The following is a 26,908-nucleotide window of genomic DNA, read 5'->3' on the forward strand; positions in this document are numbered from 1 at the left end:
TCAGTCATTTTCTAAAAAAAAATTAAACATTTTATACGTTTTAACCACAAATGCTCGTCTTGATCTAGCTCTCTTCTTATTATTATTAGAATTCCGGCAGTGTAGATGCTGCTAAGTGTATTACTACCCTCCACAGGTCAAAGTTTGAACTAAATTGTCATATACAATATGCTAGTGCAAGTATATAACAATTAGTTCAAACTTTGACCTGTGGAGGGCAGTAATACACTTAGCAGCATCTATACTGCCGGAATTCTAATAATAATAAGAAGAGAGCTAGATCAAGACGAGAGTATGGTTAATACATATATAATTTTAATTTTTTTTTTAGAAAAAGACCCATTGTTTTGCTAGATAAGACCTTTATTCCCCGTCTGGTATAGTTTAAAGCTCTTTGAAGCTGCACTGAAACTGCAGTTTTGACCTTCAACTGTTTGGGGCCAATTGAAGTCCACTATAAGGAGAATAATCCTGGAATGTTTTCATCAAAAACCTTAATTTCTTTTCGACTGAAGAAAGAAGGACATGGACATCTTGGATGACATGGGGGTGAGTAAATTATCAGGAAATTTTTATTTGATAGTGGACTAATCCTTTAAAGCAGAAATCAAAATCGACTTTTTGAAAAGCTTATGAAAGTAAAAGCTTATGAAAGTAAAATAGACTGCAAATGGCACTTCACATTGGCTTTAAAATGTTCCCTGCTTTAAGCAACATTTCAAATTTCATATTTAAAGTTTCATATCTAATACAGGCACATTTACTTTTTTGGTGGAAAATAACTTCCCTTTTCAAATGCCTCACAGTAATTTTTTTTAATTACATACAAATATAAATAGCCGAATATACATTAGAAGGTTTAAGATGGCGAACAACGCCTTAATTTATAGTGGTACAAGTATGGTGGCTTAGATCAAATGGCAGACTTCCTCTTTCTGACAGTCATCATCCTGAGACAAAACTCACAATAATACACACCATTAAAATCATCTGTCATCATAACAATTACCATTTTACAATAATAATCACTGTGGAAGGAATAAAAAGCACATGATGACTTTCATAGACAAATACTGCATGGACGTTCACCAAAGTGCTGTTTGACCTCATGGATAAAATGCAGAACTACTTGATAGTGTTGAACAAAACAAATTACTGAGCTAACAAGATTAAATAATCAGCAATTTGTTTTGTCTAACACTTGTAGAACTGCACTCTACACAGGCATAGCTATGAAATACAGGCTACTGACTTGCCTGTTACAACTGTGTAAAACAACACAGATGGAATATGGCACTGGTTTATAAATAGACCTCATAATAACAAATTTCACTTCAATACCTGTTTGAGATTAGAACAGCAAGTACTTGAAATTCAAAGCAGTCAAAACTTGTGACTGAAAAATGCTGATCAGACTGGAAAATTCCAATACTGATGACATAAAATGGACAGAGATATTTAAAAATTCCATTATATTAAAAAACAAAAAGAACAATACATATATCCAGGACTGAACCAAACAGCACAGAAATCTGAACTGATACATCTTTTATACAAAAAACTGTTTGAAGGGTTTTGAATAATGTACACTCATGCTTACTCTCTCATGAATTAAGTGTTGTTCCAGACAGCAACATAGTGTGGCCCAGATCTTGTACACGTGGATCACACGCGGACCAGATTGGGCCGGATCTGGGCTGACACTATGTTGCTGTCTGGGTATCCAGTGAGCATTTTGTGAATGTTGTGTGTTTATATACCCATTGCTTCCTCTGCTTTCTACTACACAACAATTTAAATACAATCTCCTGGTAATAACACATATAAATCTCCTCTTAAAGATTAACAGAATTTGAAGAATAAAGTCCATCATCAGGATACACCATTCAGAATAGGAGCAGAATTATGTGCCTTTAAGTACAATGTGTCTGCTCTATGTCTGACAAAACGCTTTGTCCACATACGTGTTGCAGTGCTTTTTTTTTTTTTAAATGTGCGAATCCAGTTTAAGTCCGAACACATGAGTGCACCTGATACATGGTATCATTTTAGACTGGTGTTCACTTCCTCCCAGACACTAGGGGGTGCTGTGTAGTTTTTGGAGCAGTTTATCCTCTTGCAGTTTGAAGGGAACGATGACGGACATCTCAGCAATGAAGCGCTCACATGCCTGTCGGCTCACCTGCTTGCAAAATCGCAGGTCAATGCGGCAGATGCTTCCGCAGCGTTTGAAGTAACTCAGTGACTGATCAGTGACCCTGTTGCACACTAAAGAGAGAATTAAGAAAGAAGAGATCAGTAATCAGTGAGGGGGAATTAACAGTTTTACAGCATTAGACTCAGTGAACCCAAAGTTTTTTTAAACTATTTACTGGTCCAACTGGTCCTAAGTATACCAATGCAACTCTTGTGATACACAGGTTTAACATTTAAGTAATTTTTCTCATAGGTCCTGACAGAGTAACTGATATGCATTTTTCTTTGAAATAGTGCCGGTGTATGGCAAGCCATTTTGACTTTTATTCATTCTCAGGATATGATGTCTTGATATCAACAATTCAATTCTTGATATCAGGAATTACATTTCTACTAGTAACAATGTTAATTCTTTATATCAACAGTTCAATTTTCACTAGTAAAAACTAGAATTCTTGATATCTGTAATTGTATTTTCACTAGTGCCATTCAAATTCAATTGTATATATCAATAATTGATTTCTTACTAGTTGATATTCCAATTTCATATATCAGAAATACAATTCTTACTAGTAAAAATCATAACTTTTGATATCATTAATTACTTTGTTACTAGTGCAAATATCTATTCTTGATATCAACAACTGAATTGCTACTAGTAACAATGTTAATTTTTGTTATCAATAATTTGAATGTCACTAGTGACAATGTTAGTTTCTGATATCATGAATGTGATTGTTACTAAAAAAGTCATTTTAGATATCTGAAATTATATTGATATCAGAAATATATTGTCAGATATCAAAAATGAACATTTTTACTAGTAGTAATTCAATTGTTGATATCAAGAACTGACATTTCAACTATAGTGACAATTGAATATTCTTGATATCAAAAATTAGCATTTTTACTAGTAATAATGTAATTATTGATATCAAAATTATATTTTTTACTAGTAAGAATTGTATTTCTTATATGCGAAATTGTAATTTCAACTATTAAGAAATCTATTCTTGATATCAACAACTGAATTTGAATGGCAGTCTATGGTGACATTTCAATAGTGAAAATACAAATACAGATATCAAGAATTCTAGATTTAACTATTGGAAATGCAATTCCTGATATCAAGAATTTACATTGTTACTAGTGGAAATGTACGGTGGCCCAGTAGTGCACAACACAACGAAATTAAAAAAGCAAACATAAGTTCACAACACAACAGAATAAAGCCACAACACAACAGAATAAAGCCACAACACAACAGAATAAAGCCACAACACAACAAAATAAAGCCACAACACAACAGAATAAAGCCACAACACAACGGAAATGCTCCCAACCACTAGGGGGCTCTCAGAGCTCGTTAATATTAGTATTCCTTGCCAATGTTCTATAAAGTCGACAGTCTTATAAAGATATCAATACCATGATTAGTTTTAAGTATGTAAACGTTGTATATCGACATAATTCATACATATTAATTCAAAATCACTTGAGTGCACAATAGCTTCATATTTATATCTGTGAATGATTTGACGTGTTACCACGGATGAAGGGAACGTCTGACAATTCCACCAAGTGGTTAAAACGTATAATTTGTATTCATTACAATGACTTTGTTTAACATTTAAAAACAGACATGTTCAAATTCCAAAGCTTGTTACTTCCTGTTGGTAAGACTGACAAGCTTTGTAATTTCAACATGTCTGTTTTTAAATGTTAAAAGTAATTTTAATGAATACAAATTATACGTTTTAACCACTTGGTGGAATTGTCAGACGTTCCCTTCATCATTCGCCGTGGTAGCACATCAAATCATTCACAGGTATAAATATGAAGCTATTGTGCACTCAAGTGATTTTGAATTAATATTTCATGTCGATATACAGTGTTATATACTGTTGAAACTAATCGTGGTATTCATATCACTGCCAACTCTATAAAACATTGGCAAGGAATACTAACAATACCGAGCTCTGAGAGCCCCCTAGTGGTCGGGAGCATTTCCGTTGTGTTGTGGCTTTATTCCGTTGTGTTGTGGCTCGATTGTGGCTTGTTTACGTTGTGTTGTGACTCGATTTCTTTGTGTTGTGTTTGCTTTTTTAATTTTGTTGTGTTGTGCACTACTGGGCCACCGTAGAAATATAATTCCTGATATCAAGAATTGAATTGTTGATATCAACAATTCATATCCTGAGAATAAATAAAAGTTAAAACGACTTGCCATACCGGTGCCTTGGAATCTCACTCTGAAAAGGCCCATAATTCCACTAATTTATGAGCCAAATTACGTAATCTGCCCACATTGGATGCTTTCTGCATTGACATCTTCACTGATTAAAATAAGAGCATTTTTTTGTGTCAATGTAGCCAGACTGAGTTGTTGTTTTGGAAGCTTTAAATGGTTATGGCATTTTCTTGCCCGCTAGCTGCTAATGTTTTTGGTTCGAGACCAGGTTTAGAGGCTAGTTCACATTGCAGACACTTTATTCCAACCAATGCGACGCGATCATCGGATTACATCACTGCTAAGACATTCCACGACTGACAAACGCAGATTAAATATGTTAAGTTGGTGCAACAGACTGATCTGATAAACACATCTAACCCAATAAACACATCTGTTGGCGTTGGAGCAGTGTGAATTAGCCTTAAGGGAACAATGATGGAAACAACAGTTCAAGATTGGGCTCTGGTCCAGCTCTGAAACCAGCACTGTGTTGGTGAAAAAGGGATATTAACTTGTGGGGAATATTAATTGTTGTAGTATTACAAATGGCATTTGTGGCTGAATTTTTAAACAGTGCAATTACCAGAAAGGTTGACATCGGTTAGGGAGTCTCTAGTGGTGGTCCCTGCAGCAGTCAGCAGGTTTACTGACTGGTCATTGATATGGTTGCAGTAACTCAAGTCCAGACGGGAGAGTAGAGGCATATTTTTAATTATGAGACGCAGAGAACTGTCCGTGATGTCCAAACCAGCCAGACGCAGGTCAGTAACATTTCGTAGTTTGCTGCGTGTGTCCATCTGACCTGTTAGAGAAAGCCAAATTAAAGAATATGCATTCTGTATTGTATGTATTTGATTCTGATTCTTGGATATGCACATATCGAAGTGAAGTGTTGTATAATACCTGGTCTGTTGTCAGTCGGAGGGGAAAGTAGGTCCCTCATTTGGGGGTCTTTGAGCCCCTCCACCCACTGCAGATCTAGAGTACGCAGTAGAGGACAGCTGGATGTGCAGAGAGCCGAAACGGCCACCCATGAACAACCCGATAGTAGGAGCACCCTCAGTCCTGCATCCAAACGCACAGGCCTTTAGTGATAGCTACACAAATTTGGATGACGTGGATCTACATACTCGCTCACATGAACACTGACCTGGTAATCGGTTTATAAGCCAGCTTAATTGCTTCTTGGAGATGTTGGTCCAACTCAAGTCCAAAGTGATGGGCTGTCTGCGAATTATTCCACTCAGCATGAGTGGGGTGATGGACTTACAACGCTTTAAATCGATATGAGTCCATAATCTCTTGTCACAACACCTGAACAGATGAATAAAAAAAATATAAATTAAAACCATAAATCCACAGATCTAATAGTGACCAACTATAAAATGTAATTGTAATAATCATACATAGGACCTGTCCCAAAATGGCACTTCCATTCTCGTGGCCTTTGTTTGCACATGTCTGTTAAGTTCATGAGACTGTTGGGAGGGCCAATTTCCTGCAGAGTTTAGCTTCAGTCTGCTCCAACACAGCTACCTGGAAGTTTTTAGAAGTCCTGAAGACCTTGAGTAGCCGGTTGAGGTGTGTTTAATTAGGGTTGAAGGTAAACTCTGCAAGAAGGTGACCATCCGTAGGAAGGAATGGACACCCCTGCTGTAGGATGTCCTATTTGTCAATTCATGGTTGAAATGGGATTTTACAACGGTCTACTATCCCAGTATTTGTCAACCTTGATCCTGGAGGCACACCAACAGAACAAATTTTGGTCTTCTTTATGTGACCCATACATTTCAGGTCTTGGAGTCCATATTAAAGGATTAGTTCACTTTCAAATAAAAATTTCCTGATAATTTACTCACTCCCATGACATCCAAGATGTTCATGTCTTTCTTTCTTCAGTCGAAAAGAAATTAAGGTGTTTGATGAAAACATTCCAGGATTTTTCTCCATATAGTGGACTTCAATGGCCTCTCCATACGGTTGAAGGTCAAAATTAGTTTCAGTGCAGCTTCAATGTTTTCTGCACGATCCTAGATGAGGAATAAAGGTCTTATCTAGAGAAACCATCGCTCATTTTCTATAAAAAATTACAAATGATGTACGTTTTAACCATAAATGCTCATCTTGAACTAGCTCTCTGTTCTTCTTCTTCTCTATTAGAATTCCAGCAGTGTAGACGCTGCTAAGTGTTTTACTGCCCTCCACAGGTCAAAGTTTGAACTAATTGTTATATTCTTGCATTAGCATATTGTATATGACAATTTAGTTCAGAATTTGACCTGTGGAGGGCAGTAATACACTTAGCAGTGTCTACACTGCTGGAATTCTGATAGAGAAGAAGAAGAGAGCTAGTTCAAGATGAGCATTTATGGTTAAAATGTATAAACATTTTATTTATTTATTTTTACAAAACGAGTGATGGTTTCTCTAGATAAGACCCTTATTTCTCGTCTTGGATCGCGTAGAACACTTTGAAGCTGCACTGAAACTGTAATTTTGACCTTCAACCATCTGAAGGCCATTGAAGTCCTCTATATGGAGAAAAATCCTGGAATGTTTTCATCAAAAACCTTAATTTCTTTTCGACTGAAGAAAGAAAGACATAAACATCTTGGATGACATAGGGGTGAGTAAATTATCAGGAAATTTTAATTTGAAAGTGAACTAATCCTTTAATAAGCTGATGAGTCGAATCAGGTGTTTGAACAGGAAAAGTTTGAAAATGTGTTCTGTTGGTGTGCCCCTAGGAATAGAGTTGGGAAACACTGTATTACTCAACAGTATCAAAATGTCACCCACAACTAATTGAGAAGGACTGGAAGTGCTGAGGGTGTCATTTGGGATAGGGCCAGAGATAAGAAGCCTCAAGTTTTAAGTGTGAAAAGATAAACCAGCCTTTAGGTTTCTCTTACCAGCGATTCCATGTCCGGCACACGCGCATGCACACACAAAGTTCACGATGGCTCAAGTGACCGAAGATAGCCAACCATGCTTCTCTGGGAGCTATGTGATTGCGCCCATCAGCTAGTGGTAGCCTATCAGGTGGAGGGCAAATTGGAGGTGGCCGGATCACATGCCGCTCCATCTGAACACACTTGGGAGGGGAACGTGCAGGAAGTGGTCTGACTGTGGGTGAACTGCGGTTCAAACCAAGTGGGGTGATCTGAGGAGGGTAGAAGTGCCGCAGCTCCCAAGACGTCCCATTCATCTCCCTTGCTCGTAAGTGTGGCCGCTCCCCTCCTCCCTCTCCGCCTGCTCCCCTTTCTACTCCTCCACCACCTCCTCCTCCATTCCCTGTAGTCCCGTTCCGTAAGCCTCTCTTTGGTTCCTCGTTCTCGCTGTCCTCTGGTTCGCTCTTGAGTGGTTGCTGGTTCTCATTGGCTAGTGAATGCTCTGTGCGACGGATCTCCATGTTAAGCTGCTTGCTGAGTTCTGCACTGAGCTGGCGGTTAGGGGGCTTGCGGCGGTGTCGCCTCGCCCGAGCGCGTGGTGCCTTTTCTTGCGTCTCACTGCCTTCGCTGCTCGGCCCTGCCCTTGGGGAGCTGCACCGTGATGCGTCACTTTCAAGCGATAAAGAATGGTTCTTCAGTGCAGGGCTGCTGTCCCTGCCTCGTTTGCCATTACTCTCCTCATCCTCTTCTTCATCGTCTTCCTCTTTTTCTTCTTCTTGATCGTCTTCTTTCCTTAGGGTGTTAAACTCCTTTAGGGATCTGAAAGGCGAATCTCTCTCCTCCCGTCTCTCTTCTTCACGCTCTTCCTCTTTTCTCACTGTGCTGTAGTCTTTCTTAAATGAACGGCGAGGCGGTTCTCGCTTCTCCTGCCTCTCTTCTTCCTCATCAGAGTTGTCTTCTTCCTCTTCTGTTTTCATGTGAGAGAGTTTGGGAATCAAAGGCTCTTCAGGCCTCCAGGGTTTCTTCGGCTAAAAAATATGTTAACAAAGTAAGTAAATGAAAAACTACAGCAGATTTGTTTATGCAAATAACTCTTGTCTGTATGAATGATACCTTCTTTTTAGCACTAGCCTCCTCTTCCTCTTCATCATCGTCAAATAACTTCCTCTTCTTCCTCAAGAAGTTGGGCACTTCGGATCGTGGTCTTGGCAGGCCACTGGGGGTCAAGAGTGGGGGTAGACGCGAGGGTAGATCCTCAGTCTTCAGTCTGGGAGTTTCCTCCCTCTCACTCTTCCTCTTGATGGATGCTGCACCTGTTGATGTCTGGTCCCCTTCCTCTCTACCGTCACGTCCTGCTTTTTGCTCCCTCAGCAGGGACCCTGGCAGGTTGGATGCGTACTTAAAGCCTGGGCCCCGTTTTTGCTTGCAGGCCAAAGAGTGGCAAGAAAATACAAAAGACATCTTTATACCTTATGAATGTTATGGACTGTTCACCAAGAATTAATTGGTATAACTTATTTCCTGTAGATAACATTTCCAACTTATTTGCTAAAACATTTCAGAGTTTATATAAAGGGAAAGAGCTTGACAAACTGTCAGTTACTTAACGGAATTAAAATGATCACATTTGCATTTTATTTGCATCTAGATATGGTTTGGCGGTTTTCTTATGGCCTTATCATTCTGACTGAGAAACACAAGTCCCTACATTGCTTTTTGTAAGAAATTAAAACAGGAACTAAATATGTGAGACAACGCAAGTTCATAAAGTATGAAATTAATGAAAAAATTACAAAAACATATCACTGCTTAACTGTATACCATATAAATTTGATAATAAAGAACTTTAATAACTCCAATCATTTCTTAAAATCTTTGTTGTAAACTACCAAACAACTGCACTGCTGTTCCCCAAATACTCACTTTTCCAGTTTTCCCAGCGTAATTGCATTTTGGACATTCCCAGCAGTTAGGAAGCTCATCATTTACTACCCCAGCTGCATCCTTCACCTGTACAGGCAAGAGACCGAGATGTCCAAGACGGTTTATGAAGACACATTCTCACTAAGCAATGTGAATACATTACACCACCACACACTAAAAGGGAACTAAAGGGTGTTAAAAACAGAGCCACCCACTAACATGCACTTCAGTTCAATATCTTCCTTCCTTCCTTTTCCGCCCACACAAAACAAAAGAGAGCACAGAATACACTGCTTCCCATTTACTTTAGAACATTATTTAAAGTGTTAGTTCACCCAAAAATGAAAATTCTGTCATTTATTACTCACCCTCATGTTGTTCCACACTGTTGTAAGACCTTTGTTAATCTTCGGAACGCAAATTATGATATTTTTGTTGATATCCGATGACTCAGTGAGGCCTGCATTCACAGCAATGACATTTCTTCTCTCAAGATCCATTAATGTACTAAAAACATATTTAAATCAGTTCATGTGAGTACAGTGGTTCAATATTAATATTATAAAGTGACGGGAATATTTTTGGTGCGCCAAAAAAACAAAATAATGACTTATATAGTGATGGCCGATTTCAAAACACTGCTTCAGGAAGCTTCAGAGCATTAAACGAATCGTGTTAGCGATTAGTGTTAAGCGTTAATCACATGTCAAACCAACAAACTGCTGAAATCACGTGACTTTGGTGCTCCGAACCGCTGATTTGACACACTGATTCATAATGCTCCGAAGCTTCCTGAAGCAGTGTTTTGAAATCGGCCATCACTATATAAGTCGTTATTTAGTTTTTTTGGTTCACCAAAAATATTAATATTGAACCACTGTACTCACATGAACTGATTTAAATATGTTTTTAGTACTTTTATGGATCTTGAGAGAGGAAATGTCATTGCTGGCTATAGAGGCCTCACTGAGCCATCGGATTTCAACAAAAATATCTTAATTTGCGTTCCGAAGATTAACGAAGGTCTTACGGGTGTGGAATGGCATGAGGGTAAGTAATTAATGACATTATTTTCATTTTTGGTTGAACTAACCCTTTAAGTCAGTGGTTAGGTTAGGGTTCAGTTAGTCTGACCTTGAGGCAGTTTGGGTGGACAATCTCATTGCAGATGGAGCACTCCATGAGCATGGCGTTAAATTTTTCATCTTCATCATCAAGTGTGTCTTCTTTACCGGCTTCACCACACACCACACATACTGCTGTGTGCGGCAACACAGGCTGTGGAATCACATGCCAACACATTAACATCCAGAATATTAACAGTTTTGAAAATGTGTGGTTAAAAAATATGAATATAATAAAATAAAACACACATATATAGGTATACGCACATTTTACGGTGATGGTTAATAAAATTAAACTATTCAACTGAATTATTTTTACCTTAAAGGGATAGTTCACCCAAAAATGAAAATTTGACGTTTATCTGCTTACCCCCAGCGCATCCTAGATGTAGGTGACTTTGTTTCTTAAGTAGAACACAAATGATGATTTTTAACTCCAACCGTTGCAGTCTGTCAGTCAAATAATGCATGAATGGGAGTGAATGGGAACTCTATCAATAAGAGTCGAAAAACCTTGCATAGACAAATCCAAATTAAACCCTGCGGCTTGTGACGACACATTGATGTCCTAAAACACGAAACAATCGGTTTGTGCGAGAAACCGAACAGTATTTATATCATTTTTTACCTCTAAAACACCACTATGTCCAACTACGTTCAGCACTCGCTTAGTGAGGTCTGATCGCGCTCTGACAACAGCAGTGATGTCTCGCGCATATACTTCTATGAGTGCTAGACATCACTTCTGTTGTCAGAGCTCGATCAGACCTCACTAAGCGAGTGCTGAATGCAGTTGGACATAGTGGTGTTTTAGAGGTTAAAAATGATATAAATACTGTTCGGTTTCTTGCACAAACTGATCGTTTCGTGTCTTAGGACATCAATGTGTCGTCACGAGCCACAGGGTTTAATTTGGATTTGTCTATGCAAGGTTTTTCGACTCTTATTGATCCAAGTTCCCATTCACTCCCATTATTTGACTGACAGACTGCAACGGTTGGAGTTAAAAATCATCATTTGTGTTCTACTGAAGAAACAAAGTCACCTACATCTTGGAAGCGCTGGGGGTAAGCAGATAAACATCAAATTTTCAATTTTGGGTGAACTATCCCTTTAACTTTGGTTGTAAAGTTCAGGCATATCTTCTGGATTTCAGTTTGCTAAATGATTAAATTGTCTATATTGATATATATCCATTTGCTACATCTACTTAGAAATCTACCAGTTCCTCATACATTTTCTCTATGAAGTAAGCGATGAAGTTGAATTCAGAAAGTAAACAGCCCAGAGGTCTGGTTAAAGTAGATTCCTCACAAAGGCTGTTCCTACATTTTATTCTTATTTAAAAACACCAGATTTCAAAAACAATCTACTTTATCTAAAAATGGGTGTCTCTCAAGTAAAAAATTCTGAAATGGGGTTGTGATTTAATGTATCACATTTGGTTCATGAATCATCTCAGTGTCTGTTTGAATTTAGTTTCTTACCGCTATACATTGTCTCATAATGCAAGACTGCTTCATTCGACCAGGTCCTCCAAACTTCTTCATGTCCTTACAGAAGTGACACTCTCCACATTCCGTCCGCACACATGCCTCGCACTTCCGGCATCGTGTGCGCCTGCGGCGAGCTCCAGAGGAGGTTCGATTGGATGGCAGCTTGACCGCTGTAGCAGTGGATGAAGAAGTGGTTGCTGCCGGAGTTGTAGCTGTTGATGCAGCCATTTTAGGCTTGGGTCTGTTCGGTAGCCGTTGCTGATGAAAAAAAAAAAAAGAATAAAAATTCAACAATAAAGTAAAAGTAGATTTACGGCCATAAAGAAGACACTGTTGCCAAAAAAACACTAAAATATGGTCCAGCTACAGTCTAAAGGCAAATTTGAGGCTTAAAACAGAAGAATCACCTACATGCTTTTAAAAGTACAATCTGACAGTTTTGATTATTCTTTGATTTACTGTATTGTTTTACAAAATACAAATTGTATGCTTTTCTTTTGATTTTGGGGTGAAACGAAACTTAGGTTCACTCGTTGATTCATCCACCTGCCCTGCCTCTCTTTCTCCTAAAGGGTTACTTTACACAAAAATTAACCAATCCAAACCCATAATACCTTCGTTCATCTTCAGAACACAAATTAAGATATTTTTGATGAAATCCGAGAGCTCATTACTGTTATTACCAGTTTTAAGGCCCATAACAGTAGTACAGATATTGTTAAAATAGTCTATGACTACAGTGGTTCAAACTTAATGTTATAAAGCGTCGAGAATGCTTTTTGTGCGCAAAAAAACAAAAACAAAAATAATGACTTTATTCAACACTTCTACGCTGTTGACATAGTAAACACAGCGCAGCACCGGCATAGAACCCGTAACGCTGTACTGCATTTACGAAGGTCTTACGAGTTTGGAACGACACGAGGGTGAGTTTTTAATGACAGAATTTTCATTTTTGGCTGAACTAACCCTTTAAGCATTTGTGCACTTACACATCTGAATTTACTGCTGTAATGCGACAATAGAGATTTTCATTATATCTCTTTAGAAATCTAGCATTCATTAAGAGACATCTGGGAACATGGGTGAAATGCTCATGTTTTTGTTTCAGAATTTTGTTATGAGCTGGTTCTATTTGAGATTTGATATTAATGAATTTTGCTGTATTGTTGGACGCTAATAGGCTAAACTTTTGGTTTAATGTTTAACTAGAAAGAAAAATGCATAGTTGCAGCCCACATCGTTTCCTTTATACCATTTGCTTGCCAAAAAAAGTATCAAAAATGGCACAGGGGCACCTGGTTCACATGTGATTAGCTAACTCGAAGAAATTAAGTGTTGAGTATCACCGGTGCTCTTCTGTAATGACTTCATTCTGCACATTATACAGCTCTCCATTGTTTCAAAGCTCTTTCCAGTCCCTCTTATTGACTGTTTACCCACCCACCATCCCTGTATGAATCTACTGCACTATGTGCTATGCTTTAAAATAATCTATGCTCATATCCTTTATTCTTCCACCCTTGAGATTTGAAAGCTATTGTTTATCATCACTTCTTACTCGACTATGCACCTCTTTTGAATTGCATATGCAGCCCAGCTACTGGAATATAACCTATTTAAAAACTTCATTATGCTGCTCTGCTATTTGGATCACTGCGATTGCTCTCTAATGTAGTAATAAGCAGCCGAAATAGTGGATTCCAGCAAATTTGTTCTGGTTACAGAGGAGATCATGTGCAAGAGTACTTTGGAGATGTAATAATATTTTAAATTCTACCCATTAGTAGTTTTCAGGACTCTGGTCTAGCATTACTGCATAAGCTCTGACTCACTGAGCCATGATGCAATCGCTACTATATCTATAAATGAAACTGGCAACAATGCCAAATCAAAATAGAAATGTATTTCCAGCTAGCCCAGTATAACATATAGCACATAAAATACTGACAATTAGCATTAGGTTGACATTTACATTATGTCAGTTGCATAGTAAGGTAATTTAAACTTAATTTGCATTACATTTAGCTTTATCCAAAGTGACTAACGTTCCAATTACAGATTTGTCAAAGTGTTCCTACAGTGTTTTTTTTAAGTGGTCTTGTAAAGGAGAAAAGGGATTTTCACCAGGTGCTACAGATGCATATATGAGAGAACAATTCGTTCTTTATTACGTCAGCTTGCATTTTTCACACCTCACAGCATCTTGCTTAACATTACTATATCTTATATTAGCATCATCATCATCATCCTCTCTAAAATAATCCTAATATCAGCTTTCTCCATTTACACAGTGTCGTTATCTTGCCTCCTCAGCTCAGATAATGAATACATTACAACACAAGCACAAAACTGCAGTGCAGTACTGGAAGTCTGTCCTTCTGCAATGTAACCATGGCAACACAGCAGTTCTTGCTGACTGGTGGAGTGAAGGAACACTTCTATTCAACATTTAATTGGCTCAGAAGGGGGAAGTGGTTGACGATTGGGTTCAACGTCCAATTTTAATGATTTCGTTTCCCGTTGCATTACATCTGAGATATTTCCTCTGAGGGACTAAATAGTAAAACTGAAATGCAGTCAAGATTAATGGTGTTATATTCATCTTAATGGGATGTTTTAGACATTAAAAGCAAATACTACTGTAGAGGTATTCCTGCCTTTGCAAAACCCTGTCTTCTTCTATACGACATAATTTCCTTCACACCAAAACAACTAGAACACAACCATTCCCTGGCACTATGTTGCATCATAACAGATTCAGGGGACTGCAGAGCGGTACAGACTGCTGACTATAAGAATGCTTACTATCAAGGACAACAGTGTTTTTGTGCTTTGGTGTGATACATCACAGCTGTGACCTCTATTCCTGCGGTCCGAGTGTGAAACCCAATTTGAAAGATAGACATTTCAAAAAGAATGCTGTATCACAGGCAATATTCATCAGCTCTTTGGTGGCTAAACGTGTATGAGAACCTAAGATGTAATCTCAACCTCAAACAAATTACTGTTTGGACTGATGAAGCTGATCCTAGATCAGACCTTTTGAAGAAAGTAAAACATCAGGTCATTGAGATGTTCTCCAGTTACTCTTCTATTATATGCTGCAAAAATCAATGGATATGAAGTCTATGAGATCTATCTATGTGAGTCCAGCAAAATAGATGAATAAACAAATAGCACAGACTATTCTTTCTGTGGAGCCTCATTGATTTTAATGTCTTCTGCAGGCTGGTTGTAATGTTCTACCAGTCAATAGTCTATAATCTATGATCTGCTGTTGGGTCTGGAAGGAATCATTCCACCACAGTGGTCTACAGGGACATCATGTTACCTCCGCAGGGCTCCTCGTTCCTATCAGCATGTAGTTAACATAAAGACATGTTTTTTTTATATATATATATATAATTATTCTCCATTCTGAAAAATCCACATGCATTCAAGCCCTCATGGGAAGTTCCCAGCTATAATAATTATAATTACGATAATATATAATAATTATAATACATAATAATTATGCTGCTATGTCTGTTCAAGTGATTTTAGTCTGAATAAAATGGATACGCTGAGCAATTTCATATTCATTTCTCACTGTCTACTTCCTGAAAAAGACAGGAAGCTTTTTAGCTCTAATGCAACAAAATGCAGAGCAAAGGATGTCGTTTAGGTGTGCAACTGATGCTTTACATTTACATTTGCTTTATTTAACAGAGAATGATAGGAAATTAAGTTTGGTCACTCATTCTGACATGACCACGCATCACAAACAAACACACTATTCTCCTAAAACATTCATTCATGTTGTAGATGCGATCATCTACACATCCTACACACCAATGTACAGTCTGTGTGAATATGTTTACTCATGGTGAGAGTTTATAGGTTTAATTTTTGGTAATTTATTATGCCCATACCATGACACAAGTCAAAGGATGCATTGAGTCATAAGGTCTCATTGCAACCACTGATCTAGCATAGGAGTGAAAACTACCGCCTCTGCACGACAATGATGACCAAGTCAGTGACAACATATTGAACTTTGTTGAGGTGTTCTGTGTAAGAGACAAACATTTGAAGATCAAACCACTGTGCAATTTAAGTAAATCTGTCTAATCGATTAAAGCTTTAGAGGTTTGTTCACCCAAAAATGAAATTTCTGTCAAGTACTCACCCTCATGTCATCCCAAACCCGTAAGACCTTCGTTCATCTTTGGAACACAAATTAAGATATTTTTGATGAAATCTGAGGGATTCTGAACCTTACATAGGCAGCAACGTCATTGCACCTTTTGAGGTCCAGAAAGGTATTAAATTGTAGTTAAACAGTCAACATGACTACAGTGGTTCAACCTTAATTTATGAAGCGACGAGAAAAATTTTGAGCGCAAAAACACAACAAAAATAATATGCTGTTGACGTAGTGAACACAGTTCACAGTGCTTCCGTGTTTACGTCCGAACGCCGACTCAGTATTGGTCGTCGCAGTACACCAAAACATGTGTGTGATGCTGATGCAGGAGCCGGCCAAAAATGAGTCGCCGTTTTGACGTAGAACCCGGAAGTGCTGCACTGTGTTGACTCAACAGCATAGGAGACTGACAGGGAAAAGAGAAGAAATTGTTGAATAAACTCATTGTTTTTGTGCACAAAAAGTATTCTCGTCACTTCATAACATTAAGGTTGAACCACTGTAGTCACATGGACTATTTTAACGATGTTAATTTGTGTTCTGAAGATGAATGAAGGTCTAACGGGTCTGGGACGACATGAGGGTGAGTAATTAATGACAGAAATTTTATTTTTTAGTGAACTAACCCTTTAAGGTGCAGTCACATTTACCGGTGTTTAGCGAATTTTCTTTTCAAAATGAAATTCAGTCATTTCAATGGGAACCCATGTGATCAGGAATTTCGTATGAAGCCGAAAGATTTCCCCATGCACATTTCATAATGGGTTCAAGTTGGTAATGTGGATTCACTACGTTTTACAGAAAGTTGCTTGATTTGAAAGTGACTTCTGAGCAAAATGAACTTCATACATCAATTTGCTAATGTCCATGAAATTTGCCCCCAAACAATTCACTATAATGGCCACACCCTTAGATCAAACACATGCCTAAAGAGTCTAAGCAAATGTATCTTTTGACTTATAGACTACCCAAGATGAATTCAGACAGGGGCCCAAGAGCAGCAGGGCCTTCCTATTGTCCCCCCCACTCCACACATACTTTGCTCCTCCCCTCCCCCAGTCTTCAACAGCTAAAGAAACTGTTTTAAAGACACGGGACCCAGTTATACGTCACAACAGGGATTAAGAGATTTGAAATGCACACATTATTTGTGTTGTTAGTGAGCACATGTGGCTTACTTGGTTCAATAACATCCACATATGTGCATGCTTCCTCACACAAATATATATATATATATATATATATATATATATATATATATATATATATATATATATATATATATATATATATATATATATATATATATATTCAAAGGTGTCTTTTGCAAAAATTAGCATGTTATGTTCCCTAGGAAAATAAAATACTACACTAATTACGCTTGTGTCCCTAATAATTTTTTAACCTTTCAAATGGGTGCAAAAGAAAAACAGTTTTCTAGTCTAGATTTTGTCCGCATTTAAAAACAACAAACCAAGCGTGATGTTCCATTTCCTAGAAAACAGTTTGAGCAGCAGAGCATCATGGGAAGGGAACTTAAGGGCAACACATGTCCAGTCATGCTGTTGCTTAAAGGAACTTTAGACTTCCTTTAAATACAGGTTTTACTCCCTAAAAACCCTGCACAAGTGTGAAAATCATAGTACATCGCAACCAAAAAAGTCTATATCTACAACATTTTAGTTCTCCCAACAAAACAAATGAGACAAACCAGTATAAACCACATCCAAACACAAAGGTAAAGCAATAAGAGCGTGTTTTATCCTTAAAACAAGTCTTTCTAAAGGAAGCATGCATGTGTCAAACCAATCACAACTGATAACTGAAGCTCAATGGAGACAAACAATAAGACAGAGGCTCAGTGGTGATACCACTCTTCTCTGTTGTATCAGTGTTTTCTTTCCTGTCGCATGGAAACCTCTCCGGTCTTATTATTACTGCTGCAATAAAGCAAAACTCAAAAACTCAAAAACAATGGAGAGATAAGAAGGTGAGGAAGGCAAAGGAGGAGGTGGAGAAAACACATTGCCTTGTTTGAAAGGCATGGTGCTACGAGGAAGGGAACCTGAGAAGGCAGCTAATTGTTTGTGTGTATGTGGAGAAAGAGAGAGAGAGCTGACCTGTTCGGCTGTGTCCGAGTCGTAATCCTCATCGTCGGCGCTCAGTGACATGGCCATAGCTGCCTGATCTCATAGCCAGCCAGACAAACAGAACATAGACATGGCTACAACCCCCCAATCACAGTCGCCCTCTGTCTCCTCACCCGATTTCCTTTCTCTATTCCTCTTCCTCTAACCTTCCCCAATGTCTCGCTCCTGTTTCTCTCCCTCTCTTTTCCTGTCTGGAACAGGCAGCTGCACAGGCACACACCAGCCTGCTATCTCATGCATATGCACCAGAAAAAGAAGACGGGGGAGAGGGGGCCTCGACTCAGCCAATCACAGACCACCTGGCGTCCAGTTACAGGCTTGCCTACAAAGAGCACACATTGTACTGTGGGTCTGGGTGGGAGATGGAGAGGGGGAGGGGAGGCACTGCTGCACACAAAAGGACTACTGACATTACCATGCGAGAGCAAGGTCTCGCTCTGCGAGTGATTCAGAGGGTCTGATGTTGTCTTCCTCTTACAAATACAGGAAGTTATCGGTTAACTTGGGTTTGATTGTTTCGGTCTAATGTGTTGCTGTGTTGCTTTCTGCAACCATTGGTGCATGAAAGTCTTATACAGCAATGTTAGTGAAACATGGTGGGATGCTCATTTGAATGACAAAGGTCAAATATATGACATTTAAGTGCCTCTGTTTCATTTAGGAAATTTCAATAAGTCAGCGTTTTTTCTAATGAAACGCTGAATGGCAGATTTGGGCATTCTCATTTATGTTGTTTGAATTAAAATACAAAATGTATTCATCAAATATTAAGATTTAAATCAAAAGACTGAAATCTCCAGAACAATCTGTTTAATTGTAATGAGAAATACTCAAAAAGGAAATCAATTTGCCACACGGATACTATTATAATGTAAATGTAAAATACAAAAAAGTGTCTTATATATAAAAAAATAGGCTATATATTAATTTTTTTTTGTAATAGTGTTAATATAAAAACTAACTAAAGCATATCTGTATGAAGCTGTCTTGAACATCAGGCATTATAGGGGAGACCGGGGCTAGTTGTCACACAGCAAAGTTGTCGCTAGGACTTCAGTAACTATAAGGTTTTGAGTCAAAAGGAATGTTATTTTAGTACAACTGAGACATTGAAGTTTCGTTTTATTTTTGTTTTAATCTTCATTTAAATTTGAGTCATTTTGTAATGCGTTTTTGACATTATTTTTATTTTACTATTATTATTAATTTTTTCTATACAGTTTGTATTCACTTTTGTTATTTTAGTACCTCAAGTTAAACTAAATGAAAAGAAATGTTGCCTTGGCAACTAGCTGAAAATATTTTGGTAACACTTTACAATAAGGTTCATTAGTTAATATTAGTGTGTGACACTGTTGTCAAATGAAAAAAAAAAAACTATTATGAAAATGTACCATAGTGTTAATACAGTAACACTAACTATAGTATGGTATTTCAGTGATAATGCTGATTAATGCTAAAAATTAATGCTAACAATCAAGCTCAATCATTTTGCTACAATTATAGCAGTGTAGTTATATTATCTGAATATGCAGAGGCTGCAATTTTTATTAATAAATGACCTAGAAACTACAATTACATTGATGTAACCTTTGTAATAGGGTTCCACCTGTGGTTTGACCTGTGGTTATTATAATCTACAAATACCACAGTAATGATTATAATGTCAAACCTTTGGTAAATTTTAAAAATAGATCAGATAAAACCCCATTTTAGTATCTTACACACAACAGCATCCATATAGCTGCTATATTTGGCTGCGTACTTCTTAATCAGTTGTAAAAAGGCTATAGACAAACAAAAACCACCAAAGAAGAGGTAGAGAGATTACCTTAATCATTCATCATACAGATTCCTGATGCCATGTTCAGATTCTGCACCTGTTAGAAAAACAAAATGGCAAGACAGACATTGAAACCTCTGGTGGGTTTAATGGTTAAACTGTTTTGGGTCAAGAATTAAGTGTGCTAATAAGTAATAATGTGTGAGTGTGTGTGTGTGTGGTGGAGGAAAACGTTCTCTGAATTATTCCTCCAAAATACCCCTGCGTGGGTTAAAAATATTTAGATCTGGTGACTGTGCAGGCCGTGGGAGATGTTCAACTTCACTTTCATGTTCATCAAACCATTCTGTCACAAGTCTTTCTGTGTGTATTGGCGCATTATCATGCTGATACACGACACCCCCTTCAGGGTACAATGCCTGAACAATTAGGTGCACATCTGCATCCTCCAGAACGGTTCGGTAGTTCTTGCCAGTGACGCACCCATCAAGCACAGTAGGGAATGCCATATACTGATCCACCCCTGTGCTTCACTCCGGGCAGTGACAGTCCAGGTGTTAAACCTCTTTGGGGCTTCTCCACACTGTAACAGTGAAGGTGGACTTATCAGAGAACAATACATGTTTCACATTGTCCACAGCCCAGTGCAAACTGTTGGCACCATTGAAACTGACATTTGGCACTAGCACAAGACAAGTGTTGGCTATAGCAGCCCGAACATGAATACTGACTCTGTACAGTGGTGCTCTCAACGAACAATTTTGGTGGAAACAGGGGAGCCGTGGTTTTATACTTTTTGGATACAATCCAGGTTAGTACCTGCCTCGACATCCCTTTCAGAGAGCTTCCTCTTGCGTCAACAGATGTGGTTTGTGGTGGTATGCCAACATTACCTGGATACCATAGCTCTCGATAGACCACGAAGACTTGCTGTCCTGGTCACACAAGAGCCAAATGCAGAACAACAGTTTGTTCTCTTTTGAACTCTCATATGTCTCCCATTTTGTTGTGGATTGCAATATCTTATGTACAGGCTAGTGCTAAAGCTCTGCTAATTCAACTTTAACACTGCTCTTACTGATGGAATGTAAAATCTGTGACAAGATATATCTATATATCCATATATGTATGTGTGTGTGTGCGTGTGTGTGTGGCAACAAAATTCTAGGACATGACAGTTCAAATACAGCATGACTACAAATCCCACAAACCGTCAGCTGCGCAGTGATCGTCAGCGGTGTGTTGTGGGTAGCTCGACTTGTAGTTTCTCATGAAACAGAATGTAGAAGAGGGTAACTGGAGTTAGTCATCTTACAATCTGAGTATGCCACATCGCGTTGAAGGGCTCCAGCAAACGTACGAAGGGTAACCAAGAAGATACAAAGGCGATCTCAGATTAAACCATAAAGTTTCATAACTTCTGGACTAACAACAAAAGGAGCGCAATGAGTTCTAACGAGCACTCCCTTCAAGCTTTGTCATGGAGAAAACTTTACTTGAGTCGAGCTAAGCTGAAGGCGACCAGCAGAACCTCTGCCCTGCTCTCCGGCTTTGCTATGGTGAGTTAATAAAAGTAATTACTTAACACTTATGTAAATGAGAAACGCTCGGAAGCCTGGCAACTTTTCCAGAGTTATAGCGTTGTAATACGACGCGTGACATGTCAATCACTTTGATTTGCAAACGACACCTGTCATGGATACAGCGTAATCAGAGGGCTAGAGAGTTTAGCTTTTATATCTCTTAAAAGTGTTAGTTGTTGGTGCCCTCAGTGGTGAGGATTTTAATTCATTCCAGTCAGGCGAATTTTTGAATCCACTGACTAAAAAGATTCATTACCTTTCAACGATTCAGTGGCCCTTTCTGTGCTTTCCATTGGCGTGCCAGTAGGGGGCGACAAGAGTGTTGTTTTTGTTATTCAGGAATATTAAAATATTCATTAGCGTACCCTCCGATCCATTAAGAAACTCTGAAAAGCATCATCCTGAACGAAAGCCGTCTCCCTGTCGTTTAGTCCGTTTGCAGATTATCGTTAAATAACTGGTTGTCTGAGTTAATTCGGTTATTTCACGAAAGAGTTTTCTCTTTTAGCGCTGCTCCGAATCTCAGCGATTCCGTCAGTGAAGGGGGCGTATTCGTTCAGTTGGCATAACCAATGAAATGTTGCTTCGCAATACGAGCTCGAATGCTATTGGCTACTGCTGTAGTCTGTCTTTGAGTGAACGAAAAACATGAGTAAACGAGAACGATTCATTCATTTAAAAGATTTGTTTAACCAAAACACTGCTAAATTCAATTGACATTCCACACATAAATAATTTTTAAATTATTTATTAAATAAACAAATTTTGTTAATAAGTTTTGTCTCTTACGTAATTAATTTTTTGGGTAATCATAGTATACACAAAAATACCAAAATCACTACATTAATTGTTATACAGTACAATAAAGAGGTCTTCATTTTCATAGGGTATACTATTGACCCCAAGTAATATCAAAAATACATTATTAAAACTTCTTACAATGTTGCGAGGAGGCGTCGTATTAAAAATTATGATTGTAAAGTAGTTACAATAACTAGAATTTTGGCAACAACTGCAGTTACAGTAAACATTTGTAAGGGCCTCGATATCTTCACTGTGACAGGTTTCCGTTTGCTGGAAGATCCATTTCATGACATTTCATCATGGCAACAGGAAATGGCATTACATCATGGTAACAGGAAATGCACTTCCTTTTTGACAGTGTTGTGTTAAGTAGTAAACTGATGAAAGTCCATTATAAATTAAATGTAGAACCATGGGTTAAGTATTTCTGTTACCAGTGATAGGTGTAAAATAATAAACTGATAAACGTGAACAATTAGGCATTAAGGTATTATTAACATCATGCCATACATTTCTGTAAAGTTGTTTTGTGAAAAGCACTATAGAAAAGACTTGAAATACTATTAAATTAGTTTTATAAGAAATTGACATTTGTGTTTTATATGAATACAGCTATTCCCTGATGGCATTTAGAGTTTTTCACAATACACCAACACTTTTTGCTTTTAGATAGAAATCAAGTGGTGACGCAACACAAAATCCTACAAAAGTAAACTAAAATGCCAAAATATTAATATGAGGGCACGTCATGCTCAGTGTTCATATTGTAGAGATGAATTTACACTAAAATACTGTAGAGTTTGATTGAACGCACCACATCATTTGATTACAAAAACAAAAGATATGGGAAGCATTGTCTCTTCCCCTTTAAAAGTTGGTGAGAATATTATTTTTGCTACTGTAAGAATATTTATAAGCATATTTTCTTACTACTGTTTCCCTGCTGAACAGACTCTCCATCCACCTGAGAACCAGAAATGTTTTTTTTTCCGGAAATGTGTGTAAAGCGATTGGCAAAAGGTGTAATATAGTGATTATTGTGCTTGAGCTTAGTCTGTTTTCTATCAGCGCAGAAAAACAGGAAATGAAATGAATAGGTGTGGCATGAAGAAACTGCAGATCATAAATGTCTGTCTCTTAAGAGATCGGTGAAACATAATTACACATTTCAGATTGTTTAGATGCACTACACAAGAGTAGAGCACTTCTACTGTAACCTGCTGTTGACTTCGAAGCTCATTTTCATATCTGTGGCTGTAACTTGTTGGGCTGTTTCTGGCCCCTTTCACAGAAGGCTTGTGGTCTGTGGTGTTTTCTGAAGAAGAACGAGGTCACACGCTTGTTTGCCAAATTAAAAATGTGTCTGCCATGCTGGAAAAAAATCATTTTTTAAATCAATAATATAGTTAATAATATAGTAAAAAATTGCATAGATGTTGAGAATTGCTTTCAGAGAATGGATTTTTTTGGCTTGTTCAATTTAAAATGAGCTAATGCAACAAAATTCTTCAACATTTTGTCACAATTTCATTCTAAACTTTCAATTTATAATTTAAATATATTTGGAAGTTTATCTAATCCATTTACATTAGGATTATATAATTCTCATTGGTCACATCCAATTCCAGATCATTCCAGACACATTGGTAACGTTAGATGCAAACATTAATGTTTTAATCTAACAATATCAAACTAAAACCGTAAAAAAGATCAAGTCAAATAAATGTTAACAGGGGAAAAAAATGTTTACGCTAGTTTCCAAGGCAACATTTCTCACTTTCATTTAGTTTAACTTGATATATCAAACTACGGTAACTAAACTAAAACTGAAATAAAAATGAATAAAAACAAATGTATTTAAAACCAAAAACTAATAAAATGGCAATAAATAAATAAATAGAAATACTAAAACCTTAACAAAAATAAAAATGGAAAAATTTAAAATAAAAACCTTCAAAATATTAATAAAAACTATAATAGTATCTCAATGATACTAAAATAACACTGCCATGTAATTTCAAATGTAGTTATTTCCTTTTTTTTCTTGTATGCCAGAAATAAATGTCAATAGCTAATGATTATTTTTAAAAAATGTTGTTGTTTTTTAAAAAAAATAATAAAAAATAATAAAATAAAAATAATAAAATTAATAAAATAAAAAATCATAATTGTAGGAATAATTTTCAATTTCATATAATTCAGTGGAGTGACTTCAAAGCTGTGCATGTGGTCTGATGTATTAAAGGGTTAGTTCACCCAAAAATGTAATTTCTGTCATTAATTACTCACCCTCATGTCGTTCCACACCCGTAAGACCTTCGTTCATCTTCAGAACACAAATTAAGATATTTTTGATAAAATCTGATGGCTCAGTAATGCCTCCATTGCCAGCAAGATAATTAACACTTTCAGATGCCCAGAAAGCTACTAAACACATATTTAAAACAGTACATGTGACTACAGTGGTTTATCCTTAATGTTATGAAGCGACGATAATACTTTTTGTGTGCCAAAAAACAAATAATCACTTTATTTAACACTATCTAGTGATGGTGATTTCAAAACACTGCTTCATGAAGCTTCGAAGCTTTACAAATCTTTTGTTTCGAATCATCAGTGGTTCAGAGCGTGTATCAATCTGCCAAAGTCACGTGGTTTCTGTAAACGAGGCTTCTTTAGGTCATAAGTGTTTCAAAACGTTTCAAAATTTCAATGGTTCACGTGATTATGGCAGTTTGATACACGCTCCGAACCACTGATTGGAAACAAAACATTTAGTTTTTTTGGTGCACAAAAAGTATTCTCGTCTCTTCATATCATTAAGGTTGAACCACTGTAGTCACATGAACTGTTTTAAACATGTCTTTAGTAGCTTTCTGGGCATCTGAAAGTGTTAATTATCTTGCTGTCAATGGAGGCCTCACTGAGCCATTGGATTTTATGAAAAATATCTTAATTTGTGTTCCGAAGATGAACGAAGGTCTTTTGGGTCAGTTGCTGAAACATGTTTATTGAGGTCTTATGTTACCAATTAATGTGTTTTCAGGTAGCAATGGTGGAAGTGCAGTTGGAGGAAGATCACAATTACCCTCCTGGTTTATTGGTTGCTTTCAGTGCCTGCACAACAGTGCTGGTGGCCGTCCATCTCTTTGCCTTGATGATCAGCACATGTATCCTGCCCAACCTGGAAGCCGTGAGCAACGTCCACAACCTCAACTCCATAAGGGAATCTCCACATGAGCGGATGCACCGTCACATCGAGCTGGCCTGGGCCTTCTCCACCGTCATAGGCACCCTTCTGTTTCTCGCAGAGGTGGTTCTTCTCTGCTGGGTCAAGTTCCTTCCTCTGAAGAATAAAACACCTGACAAGCAAGAGAATGTAACTCTATCTGAAGGCATAAGCCCAGGGGAAGCCGCGGCAATCGCTTCTACCACCATCATGGTGCCCTTTGGCTTGGTGTTTATCGTTTTCGCTGTGCATTTTTACCGTTCACTGGTCAGCCACAAAACAGAGCGGCAGAACGAGGAGTTGGAGGTTCTGGCCAAAATCACTCAGATGCAAAACCAACTGGATAACAGGGGAGAGGCGAATTTTGCTTAGCCTACGCAACTATATGAGTCCTTGTTCTCACACCAAACACTTTCCCAAAATATGGAATGTTGTCGCAAATTTATAGACACTAGAACGTGGGAATCGGGGATTCTGCAATATGTTAGTATCACAATATTGTGATGCCTTGTTTAATTTTTTATGTGAACATACAAACCTTAATACAGATGGATTGGGAATTTGTACCATCACTCTGTTGTAACTGCAAAATTATTTCCCTGCTGCTGCTGTTGGTTGCCTGAACTTGGGGAACTTTTCATTTCTCTCTCAGTGCGTTGGATGCTTCCGGCAAGGAAAGTGTCAGTCAAAAACAGTGACAGTCAATAATTAAAAAAATGTAGGCTTTTTTTAACATCCCGAGTCAGTAGTTGAATCACTGAATTGTCATTCAATAGTATCATCAACATGTTTGCCAGAACTGTTTGGTTTGCTACAGTTCTTTTATAGAATTTCCGTTTACGGTTAGGCCAAATTGTTACATCCAAATGCATAGTAAGCTTTAATAATGTTTTTCAGTATTATAACAATAGACTCATTTTCTTTTCATCTTAACTGCATAAAGTAGATAAGTCTGAATAATGCATATAAGTCTAAATGTAAGCATACTGTATGACAGTTAATGAATAAAACATGATTAAACGGCTCAGAGATTTACCCTGGAAGTGATTTAAAAGGGCTTTTCACACTGCGCTTCACCCCAAGTTATCGTCGCTCTAAAGCAAGCTTTTAAAGGAAAGTTTCACATTTGCACCAGTAATTTAGAACCAGGTTTAATCAAATTAGTAAAAATGACAAAGTGAGAGAGAATGCGACAATTGGAGTGAAGAAGAGAAAAACTAAAAACAAATTAGCAATAGCACAAATATATACAGTTCAACAAAGGTCAGGTATAGAAATTAAAATTGTAATCAAATATACAGTACAGT

General features: G+C 37.6%; 2 protein-coding genes across 5 annotated transcripts; one reads left to right on the forward strand and one right to left on the reverse strand.

Moving 5' to 3' along the window:
- Positions 1-800: 800 nt before the first annotated feature.
- On the reverse strand, positions 801-21,881 carry kdm2ba (lysine (K)-specific demethylase 2Ba). 4 transcript variants are annotated; one of them, XM_048210405.1, is made up of 12 exons: positions 21,197-21,333; positions 20,034-20,082; positions 18,173-18,524; positions 11,855-12,121; positions 10,378-10,521; positions 9,244-9,330; positions 8,434-8,742; positions 7,342-8,348; positions 5,580-5,743; positions 5,333-5,494; positions 5,013-5,231; positions 801-2,268 (listed from the first exon to the last, which is right to left on the reverse strand). In XM_048210405.1, exons 3-12 carry the CDS (start codon positions 18,227-18,229, stop codon positions 2,078-2,080), a joined length of 2,607 nt encoding a protein of 868 aa, XP_048066362.1. In that variant the 5' UTR covers positions 18,230-18,524; positions 20,034-20,082; positions 21,197-21,333; the 3' UTR covers positions 801-2,077. The 4 variants fall into 4 exon arrangements, with proteins under 4 accessions (XP_048066362.1, XP_048066361.1, XP_048066364.1 ...); XM_048210404.1 differs by having other exon boundaries at positions 8,434-8,751; XM_048210407.1 differs by lacking the exons at positions 18,173-18,524; positions 21,197-21,333 and adding an exon at positions 21,825-21,881 and having other exon boundaries at positions 8,434-8,751.
- Positions 21,414-26,908, forward strand: orai1a (ORAI calcium release-activated calcium modulator 1a). Its single transcript, XM_048210408.1, has 2 exons — positions 21,414-21,544; positions 25,419-26,908. The coding sequence occupies exons 1-2, from the start codon at positions 21,431-21,433 to the stop codon at positions 25,971-25,973; spliced, it is 669 nt and encodes a 222-aa protein (XP_048066365.1). The 5' UTR covers positions 21,414-21,430; the 3' UTR covers positions 25,974-26,908.

This window comes from Megalobrama amblycephala, linkage group LG12 (assembly GCF_018812025.1).
Source record: "Megalobrama amblycephala isolate DHTTF-2021 linkage group LG12, ASM1881202v1, whole genome shotgun sequence".
NCBI classification, from domain to species: domain Eukaryota; kingdom Metazoa; phylum Chordata; class Actinopteri; order Cypriniformes; family Xenocyprididae; genus Megalobrama; species Megalobrama amblycephala.

Bases quoted from the DNA above. Each gene is read 5' to 3' on its own strand.
- kdm2ba (XM_048210404.1), bottom strand. From the start codon at position 18,229: ATGGCCATGTCACTGAGCGCCGACGATGAGGATTACGACTCGGACACA. The intron at 12,122-18,172 runs GTCAGCTCTCTC...TTTTTTCATCAG, and splicing joins ACTCGGACACAGCCGAACAG to CAACGGCTACCGAACAGACC. The intron at 9,331-10,377 runs GTCAGACTAACT...TTGCCTGTACAG, and splicing joins TCCACCCAAACTGCCTCAAG to GTGAAGGATGCAGCTGGGGT.
- orai1a (XM_048210408.1), top strand. From the start codon at position 21,431: ATGAGTTCTAACGAGCACTCCCTTCAAGCTTTGTCATGGAGAAAACTT. The intron at 21,545-25,418 runs GTGAGTTAATAA...ATGTGTTTTCAG, and splicing joins TGCTCTCCGGCTTTGCTATG to GTAGCAATGGTGGAAGTGCA.